Source organism: Talpa occidentalis, unplaced genomic scaffold (genome assembly GCF_014898055.3).
Source record: "Talpa occidentalis isolate TD23 unplaced genomic scaffold, MPIMG_talOcc4v2.1 talOcc4.14, whole genome shotgun sequence".
NCBI classification, from domain to species: Eukaryota; Metazoa; Chordata; class Mammalia; order Eulipotyphla; family Talpidae; genus Talpa; species Talpa occidentalis.
Genome location: NW_023601433.1, coordinates 35,586,887 through 35,602,883, shown reverse-complemented (window position 1 = coordinate 35,602,883; position 15,997 = coordinate 35,586,887). Strand labels below are relative to the sequence as shown.

At 35.0% G+C, this 15,997-nt stretch overlaps 1 protein-coding gene across 1 annotated transcript in view; it reads right to left on the bottom strand.

Moving 5' to 3' along the window:
- SDCCAG8 (SHH signaling and ciliogenesis regulator SDCCAG8) overlaps nt 1-15,997 on the bottom strand; it is a 270,102-nt gene that overhangs the window by 176,257 nt on the left and 77,848 nt on the right. The window contains 2 exon segments of the mRNA XM_037509815.2: nt 5,232-5,348; nt 8,549-8,683. Of these exon segments, the coding sequence (XP_037365712.1) occupies nt 5,232-5,348; nt 8,549-8,683 (252 nt within the window).

The window sequence follows — 15,997 nt, the reverse complement described above, 5'->3', positions numbered from 1 at the left end:
ATAGTAGTGACAACTCCAAAGTTACAACTTATATAATACCGGTGAGTATAAGTCTTATCTCTGAAAAAAATAATTCCAGTCTAAAAAATTATAATGGGGGCCTCCCCAGTGGTGCAGTGGTTGGGCGCTGGGCTGCAAAGCTACCCGCAGCCTCTGCAGCACTGGTTCGATCCCCAGCCACCGGGTGAGGGTCCCACATGGGGTGCAGACCTCACCTGCCACGTCCGCTGCTCCCCTCAGCAGTGTACTTCGTCAGTCTGCCTGTTCTGATCCCTGCTCTGGCTCTGGTGAATTCTCTCACCCTCCCGCGCTTCTGACTGTACCCAGTGCTTGTATAAATAAATAAATAAATCTTTAAAAAAATTAAAAAATTATAATAAAAGCCAGTTTTTAATATTTATACTAAGATCCAAACCATTTATCAAACTGTGTGCTTAATACGATAATGACCCTAGGACCTGTAATCCACTCACTTGGCGATGCCATTAAGTAATTAAGAGACCAGGGATGTGACAAATTTGCTGTACTGAAAAATGATCTAAAACCACTAAGTTATTTAACATTGATGAGTCTTAAAACAAAAAGTTCCACTTGCTAGTAAGGCAGAGAAAACATAAAACATACAACTATATATCTAATATTTAGGGGGGGTTTGGCAAATTTTTCTGACGAAGGCTAAAATAGTAAATATTTTAGTCTTCGTGGGCTCTCTGATCTCTGCCACATCACTTCCACTCTGCCTTTGTAGCACAAAAGCAGACAGTAAATTCAGTGAAACTTTATTTGTAAAAAAAGCATGTCATATTTGGATCATGGGCTGTGGCTGGCCAGTCCTCTTTTATGGATCATGTGGGCATGTTAAACATGCAAACATATCTGTATATGTAAGTGAGACTGTATATATGTGAATCAGCCCATGTGCAAATCCCTATTTGTATATTGCCTAGCCATAGAGGCTTCATGGGCATGTGATCACTGTAGTCACTGAGGTCCCTGTGCTTAGAAGGGCTCTGAGCTTGCAGTTTAATGCTCCTGGACCATGTCTTAAAATCCTTAATGATTATATATTGGAATTTGTGTTTTGTAAGTTAAATATGATGGTAGAATGGAGCCCTGGATGACACGTGTGGTCTTGTCTCCCCACTGCTACATGACAGCAGAGCAAAAGCAGATATTTATTCCCCTCCAGCTACCTCTTGCCAGACCCTGACTTGAGTGGGACCAAGTCATGGTAGCATGAGGTGGAGGCATGTGTTCTGCTATTGTCTTTTGTCCCTGCAGGAGCCTGGGTATAAACCCAAACAATGTTTGGTTAAATGTATTTTTCTAGGTTCTCAGAGAAAGTGACAGTAGTCACCATCCTTGCCTTAGGCTGACAGCACCACAGCAAACTCAGCAGACTTCATATGGAGCGTCTGCTCACCCTGAACCAGCTACAAAGTGTGCCTCCTTGTGCAGGCAGCAATCTCTAGAAAGTTGCCCATCTGACCATCTTCAGACATGGAAGACTTACTCCTTCTCCTCTCCCATGGGGCACTGAGTGTAGGTCCTGTGGTTGATGGTAGGGAGAAGTCATAGACCATGTGCACAACATAGGGACTTATAGGAATCTACCTTCTCCCACTAGTAACCCTGTGCTGGAGGATCCCAAGCATTAAATAGCATGACATCATGACAGGCTGAAACAGAGATTGTAGAAAAAGGAAAACATTCTATAAAAACTTTTTTTTGAAGGTTGACATCACTTTTCCCCTGCTTTTTGAACAAAGGATCCTGTATTTTCCATTTTGCACTGGTTAGAATGGTACAGAGGTTAGGTTCTATTAAAAAATCATCTTCTGAAAATAATTTACCAAATGGTAGTTGACAAAGAAAATTCCATGCTAGCATCACTCACTCCAAAGTAAAAGCCTTTGTAAAGCCAGGGCAATAACAGAGACTCTTGAAGTATTCCTAACTTTGAAATGTCAGGTTCGGAAATTACGTATTTTGAGTTTCAGCTCTAATGGGCTCTGTTCAGAATATGATTGTGGTTACTGGCTGGCAGCCATTTCCCTCAAATAGTTTGTTACAGTATTTATTAATAATATTTTTAGAATGATGATATGGTATCTTATAAATAGAAAACATAATCAAAACATTATACATGAAATTTTAGTAATACAAAGACGACAAAGAAATTTGAAAAGTTCTAAGATGTCCTTTATTTCCTATTAAGGAAGGTAATACTATGACATTTTATATAAAACATATGTTTTCCTGATTCATAGAAACAACTTTACAGCAAAGACTGTTGAGATGGTCAAAGAATCATGAATATGGGTTGGGCATTATATGAGATAAATTAATTATTGCTAATATCATCAGCTATAATAATGATATGGTAGTGATGAAAAAATATCCTTCATAGATGCATACCAAAATATTTATGGGTGAAAAACAATGTCTGAGATATGCTTTAAATACTTCAGTCAAAGAAGAAATGGGAGAACAAGACAGAAGAGTTGAAAGGGGAAGACAAAAAGAAAATGGAGAAGAAAAACATGATGACAAAAAATAGAGATGATGAATAAGATGAAGATGACAAGTGAAGATAAAGGAGAGAAAAACTGTTATATAGAATAGAATGAGCAAAGTGATGAAACTTATAGAAATGTGGGAATTCATTATAATATTCTCTTTATGCTTATATATATATATATATATATATTAAATTCCCATAATTGTGTTGTATGTGCTTGTGAATGTATCCTTGCAACCTATGAAAAAATTTGTAGTAAAAATCAGGGTACAGTGTTTTCATTCTCCTCCATAACAAATTTGCTACTTTGTTTTGATACAAGAAGCATCCTCTGAGACTGACAGGAGCTTTCTAAACAGAAGGGATACAAATGAATTGATGGGAGGATAATCCTAACACACTATAAAAAAGAAAAGGAGAAAGTAGGTAGAAGACACTGCCATTATTACTTTCCCAATATTTTTTTTCTAATTATGCCAGTCAAAGCTTGAGTCACAAGGAAAATAATTTTGGCGCCCAACCATTTGCCCTATTTTGTGCACATCAAAAAAGTTGTTTTCACAAAATTCTAATCTCAGTTTCCCATCTACTTACAAATGTATCAAGTAGACAGATTAACAAAAATATGAACAAAAATTGACTTGTTACAAGGAATACCTTGCTGTAAACCTAGAGACAGTCTTGTTACTCTGAATTGCAGAACACCTAAAAGTTGTATGCATTGCATATATTATGGGTATCTCAGATCCCAGCTTTTAAAAGTTAAATGTAAATTTCTTTCAAATATACATGGTGGCCTAGCAAAGTAACTTCCTCACTCTGACAGACAGAAGGTCATGTCATGGTTGAAAGACCAAAGAACAATTGCTGCTTTGCTACACCAGATCACCTATGGAATGAGATACCACGACTTTCTTTTCTGAAACTGTCTGTTCAATACAAAATAGTTACAAAAATGACCTATAATATTTCCTCACATTGTGCCCAAGGAAAAAAATATTAACAAGCATATCACATCATGAACATCTTGTAACTGTTCAGAGGTTTTATTCCTAACTCTGTGACCTTCTAAAGGCACATCTCTATCTAAAAACATTAAAAATCATTGTGAAAATTGTTAATGTTTCACTATCAGGAAATGTTTACACATGAAAACTACTCTTTCAAGATACTGCAACTTTAGTCTGCCAAATCATAATTAAAATGACATATAGCAATTAAAGAGAAATTTACAAATATTTTTACATAGGCTAATTGATATACAAGTGAATGGTATTCTCTTATTGTTCCTATAGTGCATTTTTTTTTCCTCCAGAACATTACACTGTAATTTTAAGTAAGTCAGAGATACTCCTTGCTGTTTTTTTTGAGTTGGTCCAAAATATTATGTTGGCAGATACTACAGAATAGTAGAGAGATATATGGTAATACTAGTGAGCATGTCAAAATCATAGGTTTTTTTAAAAAGTCGTAATACATCAAGAAAAGAAAGTTCTGTGTTTGATTTGTTAGTACTAGACTATCAGTCCCTGATAAAAAGAATCGTCAATTCCACTATCAGGCACGCCCCCAACTGGATGGAATAAAATAGTTTCATTATTTGTACATGTTAATGAAAATATTCTGAAAATTAAAAACTTGTTATAACACTCTAAATACAGTGGTACAAAAGCAGAATTTGATTTTGGTTGTTTAGATTTTAGTTAGTGCCAGGGATTTCATTTATGTCTTAAAACATTTTTATACTAAACCTATTACTTTCATTTTCAATAGGTTTCTCAATTTTCTTTGCATAATTTGCATAGATAATTGATTTTGTTGAAAGGGAAAATATGTTAGAAAATACAATATAAAGCTTTGGACTAGAAATACAGTTTCAGTAAACTTTACTTGTAGATATCTGCATTTTAAAATTGTAGTGACTTCTCTAAAATATTAAAATGCAGAAAGGTCTTATTTCAATTAAATAGATTTATCAACATGTTTTCTTTGAAAATAAAGAATAAAAGCCTTCAATGTTCTTTCTGTATTATAACATAAAAATAGAAAATCTAAAGTCAGCCTATTAGAACTGTCTTTCTGAAAACTTTATCCATAATGCCAATTAAAATTGGAGTGTCTACATGATCTCAACAAACATATAACATAAAACATCTGTTCAAACTGAAATTGAAGTAAGCTGCATTTCCCCCCCCCAACATTTCTAATTTCGCTGTATTTAGGCTTCCTAAGGAAACATATTCATGGTTATCTTAGTTAAAACTGGTTTCACTCTGCCAACAATCAATTTGATTGACGTATTTACATATCAACTCATCTCATCTTACAAATTTTAAACTTTTTTATTTAAAATTGGATTCCAGTTGGCATCTTTCAAGAACTTTATGCACGTATATTTTAGGTTCAAACTGTGCATTAGAACATGTTTTTTACTTTTGTAAGTAATAGATACACATATCCAAATGTATATTTATGACCTGTCATATTGGAATTTTATATGCATGCAGTTGTATTCTCACAATTTCATATGAAAGGTGATAATTTTAGGCAACTATAAATGAAATTCTTTTAATAGAATAAACTGGATAGTTCCATTAGTTAGAAACAATATAATAGAAATAAATGACTTAGGAATAAAACCACATTAACTTTAGAAAGAACGTTAGTTTTTGTCTTTAACTGCTGTAGTTACACTTGTGCCATCTCTTACCTGATCTTTAATTTCAAGATTCCTTTTAGTTTTTGTTCTGTACTCTCTGTGCTCCTTTTCTGCCTCATCCTTCTCCAATTTGGTTTTATTCAATTGATAGCGCATTTCCCCACACACCTGTTAGATTATAAAAACTAGATCAATAGCTGCTGGAATCTAGCAGACAGAGCCTGCAATTAAATCTTTCAGTGCCCCCTAGAGGTCATATAAATAAAATACAAGATCACTTTCTTAAGTGACATTTTCTATTAGTTTATTCAACACATTCTGTTAAGATGTGCAGGCAATATCTGGGATTGTGTCTAATAATTAAAAATTACAGATAAAGAAGTACATAATTATGAAAATTTAAATATGTACCCAAGATTTCTAATATAAACAAATAATTTCTATTGCATATTATCACCAAAAAGCACTATCATCTCAATTTTAACTAGGTAAAATTATTAATTAAAATATTAACCAATGTAATTATTTATTAAAATTGCTATATTTATTTATTTATTTTTTAATAGAGGCATGTTTTATTTATTTGTTTGTTTGTTTGTTTGTTTGTTTATACATGCACTGGGTACAGTCAGAAGCACAGGAGGGTGAGAGAATTCACCAGAGCCAGAGCGGGGGAGCAGAGCAGGCAGAAGGACAGAAGTACACTGCTGAGGAGAGCAGCGGGCGGCAGGAGAGGTCTGCGCGCCATGTGGGACGCTCCTCTGGTGGCCGGGGAGCAGCCGGGGATCGAACCGGCGCCGCAGAGGCCGCGGGCAGCTTCGCAACCCAGCGTTCAACTGCTGTGCCACCGGGGAGACCCCAAAATTGCTATATTTAAATAACACTCTACATTATAAAATTTTCCTTTAAAGATTTTATCAGTTAGACTTTTATTTAAAGCACATAAAGTAATTTTTCTCTCTACTGATAGATTATATTATTGATATTGAGGTATACAGGAGTATCAAATATTTACTATAAGACTAGTAAATAGTATCAAACTTATCATGCAAAATAATATATATTTTAAGTTAAGAAAGAGTGTTTGGCAAAAGTCACAGGAACTATACACACTGCATTTATATCGAAGCATTTAACATAAAAGGGCAATATACATTTAAGTGAAATGATTTTAATATGTGATTAATATACACATATGGTATCTTAAAGTTTTGTGTATCATCCTGTACCCAATTTATTTTTCAATACAAACAGATAAATGTATTTTAAAACTGAATGAGCAGATAAAACTACATAGAAAAACTATGAGTCTTTGAAATTACTGAGAACCTATAGAATGATGTTATCTGAAATTCTGAGAATCTCCAGAGAATTCTGCTAAGTCAGTTTCTAATACACAAATACAAACTTTTGTAAATCATGAATCCAATGGTTATACTTGCTTTAAACTTTAACTTTGTTGTTGCAGAAAAATTATTAGAACTTTATAAATTAGTTTCATCATTAGAATTTAGAATTAGAATCTTCTCAACAGATATGCATATCCTATGTTTAAATAAAAATACTCTGACCAATAAGCTAATCTGGGTTCAAAACTTACAGTGAAAACAGTAAATTTCTCCACAGTGGTCTTCAAAAATCCGTAAAAACAATATTACAAAAACTTCTATTTGAAATTCAAATACCTCAATGTGTGAGTTGAGTGTACCAATTAAAAAATAGCAATTAAAATTTTTAATTTTAAAGTTAAATAAAATTTAAAAATTAAGAGTAAAGGAAAAAACTAAAAGGGCACTAACTAGCTTTCTTTCTTAGTTCTTCACTAATCTAATCTAATCTGATTTACATGTATGAATGAATTAAAAAATCCCCATTGATAATATCAAAAATAATAATTATACAATGATGGTATTTAAAAACGATCATCAATACAAAAATATTATATGTAATAAATGTCTAAGCAATAGGTTATGTTAAAATTATTTTATCATTAATTTTATTTTTAATGTTCCTTCATCTTACTACTTCCAGTTTAGCATTTACTAAATTTATCGATAAGACTAAACTTCATCTAAAATTAATCAAAAAATCAAATTGAACTAGAATATTTTATTTAGTTGGAAGTAACCTTGTTACTCTTCTGATTACTGAGTCATTTTGGACAGTTGTAAAGACAAGAGTACTCATTTCAATAGAAAGTTCTTTCCCTTATAAAGAAAAAAACGCTCTCACCATAATTTTCACCCATTAATCTAGGTTAACCATTTCCATCCCTCTGCATCAGTTCCCTTATTTCTAACTCCTACCTCCATACAAATACATTACCTATATTGGCAAATAGGATATTTTAAAACTTCTACATTAGCTAAAACTTGAATTTTAGAAAGCAAAGGGAGAGTTGTAGTTAAGGGAACAAAGTAAGGAGAAGAAAAGATAGGGTCCCTTACCTTAAACATAAAGTTAATTTTAATTTCTGAATTATAAAGCAACAATGGCATTAACAATGTACCAAAATATAACAAAACGTTTAGTAACATACAATATGGAAATGATATGCATTTTAAACAAAATTATCTGTGCATGTATTGGTTAAACATACTCAATTTAATTTATAACATTGCGCATGCCCATATTTAGTTTCTTTGTTTTAAAACAATTGCTCTAGTGGTGGGTGTTTTGTAGTGACATAGATCTTGAGAGGTGTGAATTTATACCCCTAAATCACATAAAGTGTTGTAAAACAATATTACCTCAAAAAAAGAAAGACACAATTTAAAAAGCAATCAATTACTCAAATCTATATGAACTTGTAGTGTTTCTTATATGTACCTTACTTAGACAATTATGACAATTTTAGCTGATGGTTCACAAGTTTATGATACCCATAGGGAAGACAATGTAGTATTTAAAATATGAATTTCAAGGGCCAAAAAAATAAGAAGTTGTAGTATGATAATCTTGATTATAGATACGAGATCTGAAAAGGCTCGGAAGTGGAGGATTTTTTTTAGTAAGCATACTTTTAATATTGGGAATATGTACCTTTTTGTATCATTGTGAAAACTAAATCTATGTTACTTCTAATAGTCTTAGTAAACTCAGAAATACAAGTTTCATCAATATTAGGTAATTAATAAAACTTAATGTCTTTGAGGACATTATTTGTATTTAATTCATCCTTGTATTTGCAGCACCCTGTAAAGGGCCTGCCAATACTATGTAAATGTTTATGGAACGACCGTTAAGTACATTTTTATTATCTTGAAATAATAAAACTTTTCTACCCCAAACTTTCTTCTGAGCTCTACATTAGCAAATATTTTTTCAAACTAACTTTTTCAGTACTTATTAAAACTATTTCTTTGTACCTTTGTGGCATCCATTTCCTGGGAAGTAAGCTGGTTTTTAATTTCCTCTAATTGATTAACAGCTGAAATCTTCTCTCTTACAGCCTTTTCCACCTTGGCCTCCAGCTGGGCAATATTCTGAGACAGGATCAACATCTATAAGAGGAAGTAAAAATCCTACATGATAATGTCACTTGACAGAAAAAATATTACAGTATCTTTTATTAATAGAATTTTAGCATGATCACTGGGCTCTAGTTATAAGTAATTTCTCAGTGGATTGCATAGGTACATTTCTCTACCTCTTTAACTCAGCCATGTCCCATGACTTGAAAGTACTTTGCTCTTATTTATTCTGATCTCTACCCATGATTTTGAAAAAACACTGGACAAGATCACTAATAAAAATAAGCTTTGTTTGAAACTCTAAGGTGACAGATATCAGACACCCATATAAGTTATGGAAGAAAATAGCATGAATAGAAATTGTTGAAAAATCACTGTACGGTAAGTGATTTTCAGGCTTTTCTGCCCTTTGCCATTAGGATTGCCCTGCCTGGTGGGGCACCTGCATTTTGTAACATTGTTTTAAGTTATGTTGTTTACTTCTCTGGGCCATGGGAGCAATATTGAGATATTCCCCAAGAGAAGGGGGTGGGGCGCTTGGAGTCCTACTGGCCTCCTGGCCACCCCGCCCCAGCAACCCTGCCTGCCATGTACCTGGTTGCTGCATTACATGTAAATGCCCAATAAAAGCCTGAGAAAGCCACTGAGGGCTCCAGGACTCTCCTTTACCCGACCTGCTTGAATCAGAGGCAATCTGCTCAGTGCCCCTCCTGCCACTACAGTCAGACAACCCTTAAACCCTTCTTCCACATATATGGCATACAAGATCTATTGCTCCAGTTGGAAAGGCAGACATTTTTAGAGAGCAACTTGTGTACTATGAATCCCATTTCCCTTCCACCAACACTAACAAAGAGAAGACTCTGCAGTTCCCTTTGTAAAATTTCACCTGTCCTCCCATTATCTAGTTATCTTTATTCCTCTTCTAAGATTCTACAAAACCGTTATCTTCTCAACTCCAGGAAGAATTGATTCTCAGATCCCAGCACAAAATAAGAGCTCCTTCCTATATTCAGTGTTAGTATTCAGTTATCATGCACTAGGTTATGTCAGCTGTTCACATTGATCGTCATTGATTGTCCTCATTGATCTATCTATCCTCATTGATCGTCGCCCATGCTATTCTGGTGATTCAATATTTTGTTCATTATCTGGCATGTGCTCTATGTACATCTACTGCACCCCAACCTCTACATACTTCTGGCACAGTACTTATTACACCAGTTTTGTCTGTTTCCTCACTAGACTAGAAGTTCCTCAAGGGCATGTTACTCGAGAGGCAATAAATGTTAGATGAATGAATAAATAATTATAATAAATGGCTTTCTTTGGGACTCAATAAATAACAGTTTCTTTCAGAGGTTAGAAATGTTTTCCAATTCTGGGCCTCCCTGGTGGCGCAGGAGGTTGAGCACAGCTCTGTGAAGCTGTCCGCAGCCTTCTGCCTTTGTGGTGCGAGTTCGAGCCCCAGCCGGGAGCAACCCACATGGTGCGGCATGCCTGCTGCTCCCCTCAGCAGTGTTTGGGTACATCTGCCTGTTCTGCTCCCTGCTCTCTCTGGTGAATCTTGTCACGACTCTGGCCTGTACCCGACTTCTAAAAAAAATAAATAAATAAAACCTGTGATGATGATGCCATGGGCTCCAAAATTCTCAAAAAAAAAAAATGTTTTTCAACTCTTAGATTTAATCTGTAAATAAAAAAATAGGTTAAAAAGTATAATCTATTATGTTTTCAGTTACTTTTTACTCTATTCCAACAGATCAAATTTTTTAGGCTATTAATTTTATATTTGTATTAGCAGTATTAAAATGAAGAAGAAATGCTACCTTATCCTAGGGCAAACATAAGAATAGCTACCAATTTTGAATCAGAATGAGAACTGATAATGTATTTGAAATATTTGAAATCTATCACTGTATACTGAAATATTCTGAAATAGGTGTGAATTCAGTTTGACGATTAAAATTAATCAAGTTTTGGGTCTCCGTGGTAGCACAAGGGCTTTTAAGCACTGCACTATAAAGCAATCTGCAGCCTCTGCAGCATGAGTTTGATCCCTGGCCAGCCAGAGAGAAACCCACATAGCGAAGCAGACCTCTCCTCTCACCTGCTGCTCCCCTCAGCAGTGTACTTCGGTCCGTCTGCCTGTTCTGTTCCCCGCTCTGTCTCTGGTGAATCCTCTCACCACCCCATCTCTGGCCTGTACTCCAGCTCTTTTATGCATAAATAAATAAATCTTTAAAAAAATAAAATCAGGGCCTCCCCGGTGGCGCAGCGGTTGAGCGCTGGGTTGCGAAGCTGCCCGCGGCCTCTGCGGCGCCGGTTCGATCCCCGGCTGCTCCCCGGCCACCAGAGGAGGGTCCCACATGGCGCGCAGACCTCTCCTGCCGCCCGCTGCTCCCCTCAGCAGTGTACTTCGGTCCTTCTGCCTGTTCTGCTCCCCGCTCTGGCTCTGGTGAATTCTCTCACCCTCCCGCGCTTCTGACTGTACCCAGTGCATGTATAAACAAAAAAACAAACAAACAAACCAGCAAACAAATAAATAAAGCATGCCTCTATAAAAAAAAAAAAAATAAATAAATAAATAAATAAAATCAATCAAGTTTTGTGCTAAAACATCAAGAATGACTTTGAATTCTATAACTAGCTAAGGTTGACATATATGAAAACAACAAGCCATGGGAGAATATTCTAACTTAGATGGCAGGTATATTAATTATGTTTGCTGGGCACTATGGAAAATTATATATTAGGCTTATGGCTGCTTACATGTCCTTCTTAACAAAAGATTGGTTATAAATTTAATTTGCATATGGAACTACTTTTACTAATACTAATCTACCAACTATTCTTTAGCATCTAATAATCTGAACATACAACTAAATTTCAAAGAGGTTACATATAATAAATCAAAAATGTTATTTCCTTAACTAAAAATTCAAGTTCGTAAGTATCTATGTTATCAATGTATTAATATAGCTTTCCTAGAACCACACAACTAATTTTAATTACCATTTATTAAAAAAAATATGTAGAGATAAATATTATGGTAACATGGCCTGTTTTTTAAAGTAAATATGCAGTCACTTATTTTGCTAATTATAAATTCCGAGTCAGTTTCTACTGTAAGACATGTGACAAATCATATTCCATCCATACGATAACCTCCCTCTGCCACCCATCATTTTTTTTCTTTGCCCAGTAGCTGTCTCTTCCCTCCTGTCACCCATTTCCTAGGGCCTCCCCTCCTGTTGTCACACCTTCTTTTTCCCCATGCCCACCATCTGGAAGTCAACATTACACTGCAGGAGCTTCTCCATCCACATCTGTTGCAGACACAGAAGTAACACAGACAGCTGCAACACTGCTGGATGTCCAGGGCATTGACATCAGGTAAGTCCTTTAAACTTTGACAGGGGCAAGCAAGAGACAAGGACGCCCAGGTTGGGAGAGTGTCATAGAAAGTCCTAATTAAAGCAGTCCCTAGTGTACTAAACAAGGTATTAAGCAGTACTCCCTATACAGGAGGTACAAGAATTAAGGATTCTAAGTAACTGGTTATTATCAAGGGAATCAACTGGGAAAATCCTTGGATTTTATTTATTTTATTTTATTTATGTATTCGGTGGTCAATCAATAAAATACTAATGACTGATTGAAATAACAAATTTAGAGCCCAATGCAACTGTGGACTATTAGTGAAGATAATAAATTCACAGCAAATACTAATCATTGGGGAATGACTCAAAACCTGTCTAAGTAGAAGATATACATTCCTAGATTTTTTCACGCAAACAAGATTTTAAAAAGAGAGGAAAATAAATAAAAGAAAGAAAAATCTGAAAGTCTCATAGCATTCCTTAAAGTTTGTAAAGCAAGAATGCTTTAATGACAGAGCAATACTATGACAGAGCAATACTATGATTAATTGTTCAGTTTCTCTGTTAGACTAAGTTGCTGTAACTGACAGTATGATGTACATTCTCCCGTTTAATACTCTTGGAAACGGAATTATATGGGATCAATTTTCAGTTGAACAAAATGAGATTCAGAAAAATTAAGTAACTTCTATGAGTTCTTGCAAGTTAATTAATAAAAATTAAAGCTGGGTTTTATATTCAAATCTGCTCCTACTAACATGAAGGTTCAAGAAATCTATCCAGTAAGGCTACTCTCTTTCTATAGAGTAAGAATGATAATAGCCACAAGTTAAAATTTATTAAATGTCCATTCTAAACTAGGCATTATATTAGAACCTTCAAGACATTATATCATATAATCCTATCAAGTCCTTGAAGTAGATCAAATTCAATTTTTTACTCCTCTGAAATTTAGGGAGATTAAATGAATTGTTTTAGGTCACAAAAAGATCAATTGAATTCAACCCTAAATCCTTTTACTGAAAAGCCACTTTCTGCCATTTCCTTGTGAGAGCATTTGCCTCAGTACTAGGACTACTTTCATGCTTTATTCATACATCTTTATTTAGAGTGGGTCCTTTATATTAAAAATCAGCCAAGTGTAAGTAGAGGTCAAAGGAATGACTAAACTCACAAATACATTGTATTTCTGTCACCACCTTTATTCATGAAGTAATTGTCAATATAAGAAAGAGGTTCTTTTGGAGTCCAGCAAAACAGCCACAGAGTGAAGACATTGGTTCAACTATTTATTCCATAGACTCACAACTAAATTACAACAGGACAAAGTCAATAACCCCTGAAAGTAAAAGGTATGACTGTATATCAGAGCAATGGTCTGGCAGATAGGAGCAGGAAACACCATTAATTGAATTGTGTTCACAGATATAGTGGGGCAGAAAAACCCACAAGAGCAAAGAGTGGTTGCTTCTGAATCCAGTACAGTTGCTAACTCGGGGACACATACCCTCCATATCCTCTTCAGAGACTTTAGAGACCTATCACTGTACTGGATAAGTAGGTAAACAGAGTTGGCAGCTAAACAGAGGGTACACTACCATATGTCTATATGAGCAGGAGTACAGAATGATGACTACTGATTTGCCCCTGAGGATCCCAATATGGAGCAGCTAATAAACAGAAAAGAAATTACCACAACCGGCACAGAAATACAAAGGACTATAAGAGATTATTCTGAACAACGATAAACCAATAAATTTGATAACCCTGAAGAAATGGACAGATTTCTTGATCAATATTGTCTATCATAACAAAACCAAGAAGAAATAGAGGTGCTGAATAAACTGATCACAAGCATGGATATTGGAACAGTAATAAAACAATCCCCCCACCCAAAAAAAAGCTGAAGGGCAGACAGCTTCACAAAAAATTTTTTTTGAACCTTTAAAGAAGAACTTATGCCCATCTTGCTCAAATTACTTTTAAAAATCCAAGAAGGGGGAACACTCTCTAACACATTTTATGATGCTAATATCACCTTAATACTGAAACCAGAAAGATAACACAAGAAACTGATACATCAATTTCCCAGCGAACATTGATACAAAAATCTTCAACAAAATACTAGCAAATCAAAGTCAACAATATATCATAGGGGTTTGGGTACATCACAATCAAGTGGGATTTATCCCATGGATACAAGGATGGTTTAATATACATAAATCAACCAGTGCAATATATTAACAAAATAAAAGGTATGCATCAAAGCAGAGCACAAAATAAACATACAAAACCCATAGCATATTTATGTACAAAAAATTAATGTGAAGAAAAGAATTCCATTTGCAATTGCTCCCAAAAGAAAGAAATACCTAGGAATTCACCTAACCAAGGAGATAAAAGACCTATAAAATGAGAACTACGAGATACGATTAAAGGACCTAGATGGTGACATAATGAGATGGGAGGACATCCCATGCTCAGGAGGGGCAGAATATAAAAGAAAAAATACAAAATTTATGATATGCTAAATGATATTCAACTTTATCCAAGGTGACATGAAAGATTTTTAATGTAAGAGACTGATATATTGATATCTTCATTTTAGCAAGGTCATTTTGACTGTGGTTTAGAAAACAGATGGGATGGAGGTGAGACTGGAAGTAAAGAGATGACTTGCGGTTCCAGGAATCATTCAGTGGTAAGATATGGGGAGCACCATGATGGAGAGACAGGGAAATATAAAATTCCTAGGGACCTGAAACTCTAGAACTTGGTAACTTTATGACATATGGGTGAGGGAGAGGGAGAAGACAGAAAACAGCAGGATTTCTGAGTTGGGTAAGTGGTTCCACTGGGAGAGGGATCATGGAAGTGAGGCTAGTTTGAGAACTCACTAGATAGCTAAGAATCACTTTAGCTAAAGATTTAGATAGCTAAAGATTTAGGTATCAACACTATATATGGTATTAAAGCCACTATAGTGCTAAAGAGATCGCAATTCATAATTCTCTGATAAATTCCAGAAACTTCTTCCTCCCTCATTGTCTCAAAGGCACTTTAAATTCACAGAAACATAAAAGACACACATAATCATTCCCCCAAATCAAGAACATAGCCTCAGGAAATCAAGGAAAGATTTTAAGAATATGAACTAAAAAATAGTTACTAACTACAACAAAAGAAGGTTTCAGTGAACATAGCAGAGGTAATTAAATTTCTGGCTATGGACAAAAATGTTGAAATGCAATGGGATGAAGAGTGAATAGGAGGTAAGAAAATAAAGATAAGTATGGACAAACCTTCTAATAACTTGACTATTAATGGGAAGAATAAGAAGGGTTATGGAATTACTGAGGTGGCTTTCAACCTTGGCTGTAAATTGGAATCATCTGGGCAACTTTAAACTGATACCCAGACCTACCCTAAGATATTTCGATGCCATTTGTTTGGAATGTCGATGAGGTGATGCTAATTTTTCAGATATTTGGATAGCCAAGATGGAGAACCAATAGATCAGAAGAAAGACTATTCTTTAAACATTTGAGAGCACTTTTCTGATCATAAGAGGCTGAATGATGGAAAGATTAAAGATTCAGAGATAATGAGGTCCCTGAGGTGGTGGAAAAGGTTGGGACCCAGAGCAAGCAGAAAAGATTAGCATCACACCTCTTCCATTCTGACAGGGTTAGGATGCAGGTGACAATTTATTTTAAGGCAGAGATGAGGAGAAGATAAATAGTTGAGGTGGGTACCACCTAGAGGTGTCCATTTTCTTTGTTAGATAAGTAAGGATCTCTTTTGAGCATGAGGGGAATGGCAATAATGTAGGGAATTTGAGGAGAATAAAAGTAATTCAAAAAAGTCCTTGAAAAATGGTTGCAACATTCCATCACTTCTGACCTAGAGTGCGATTATTATCTCCCATCTATCCCAGGCATTTATTGTTTTCCTTCCAATC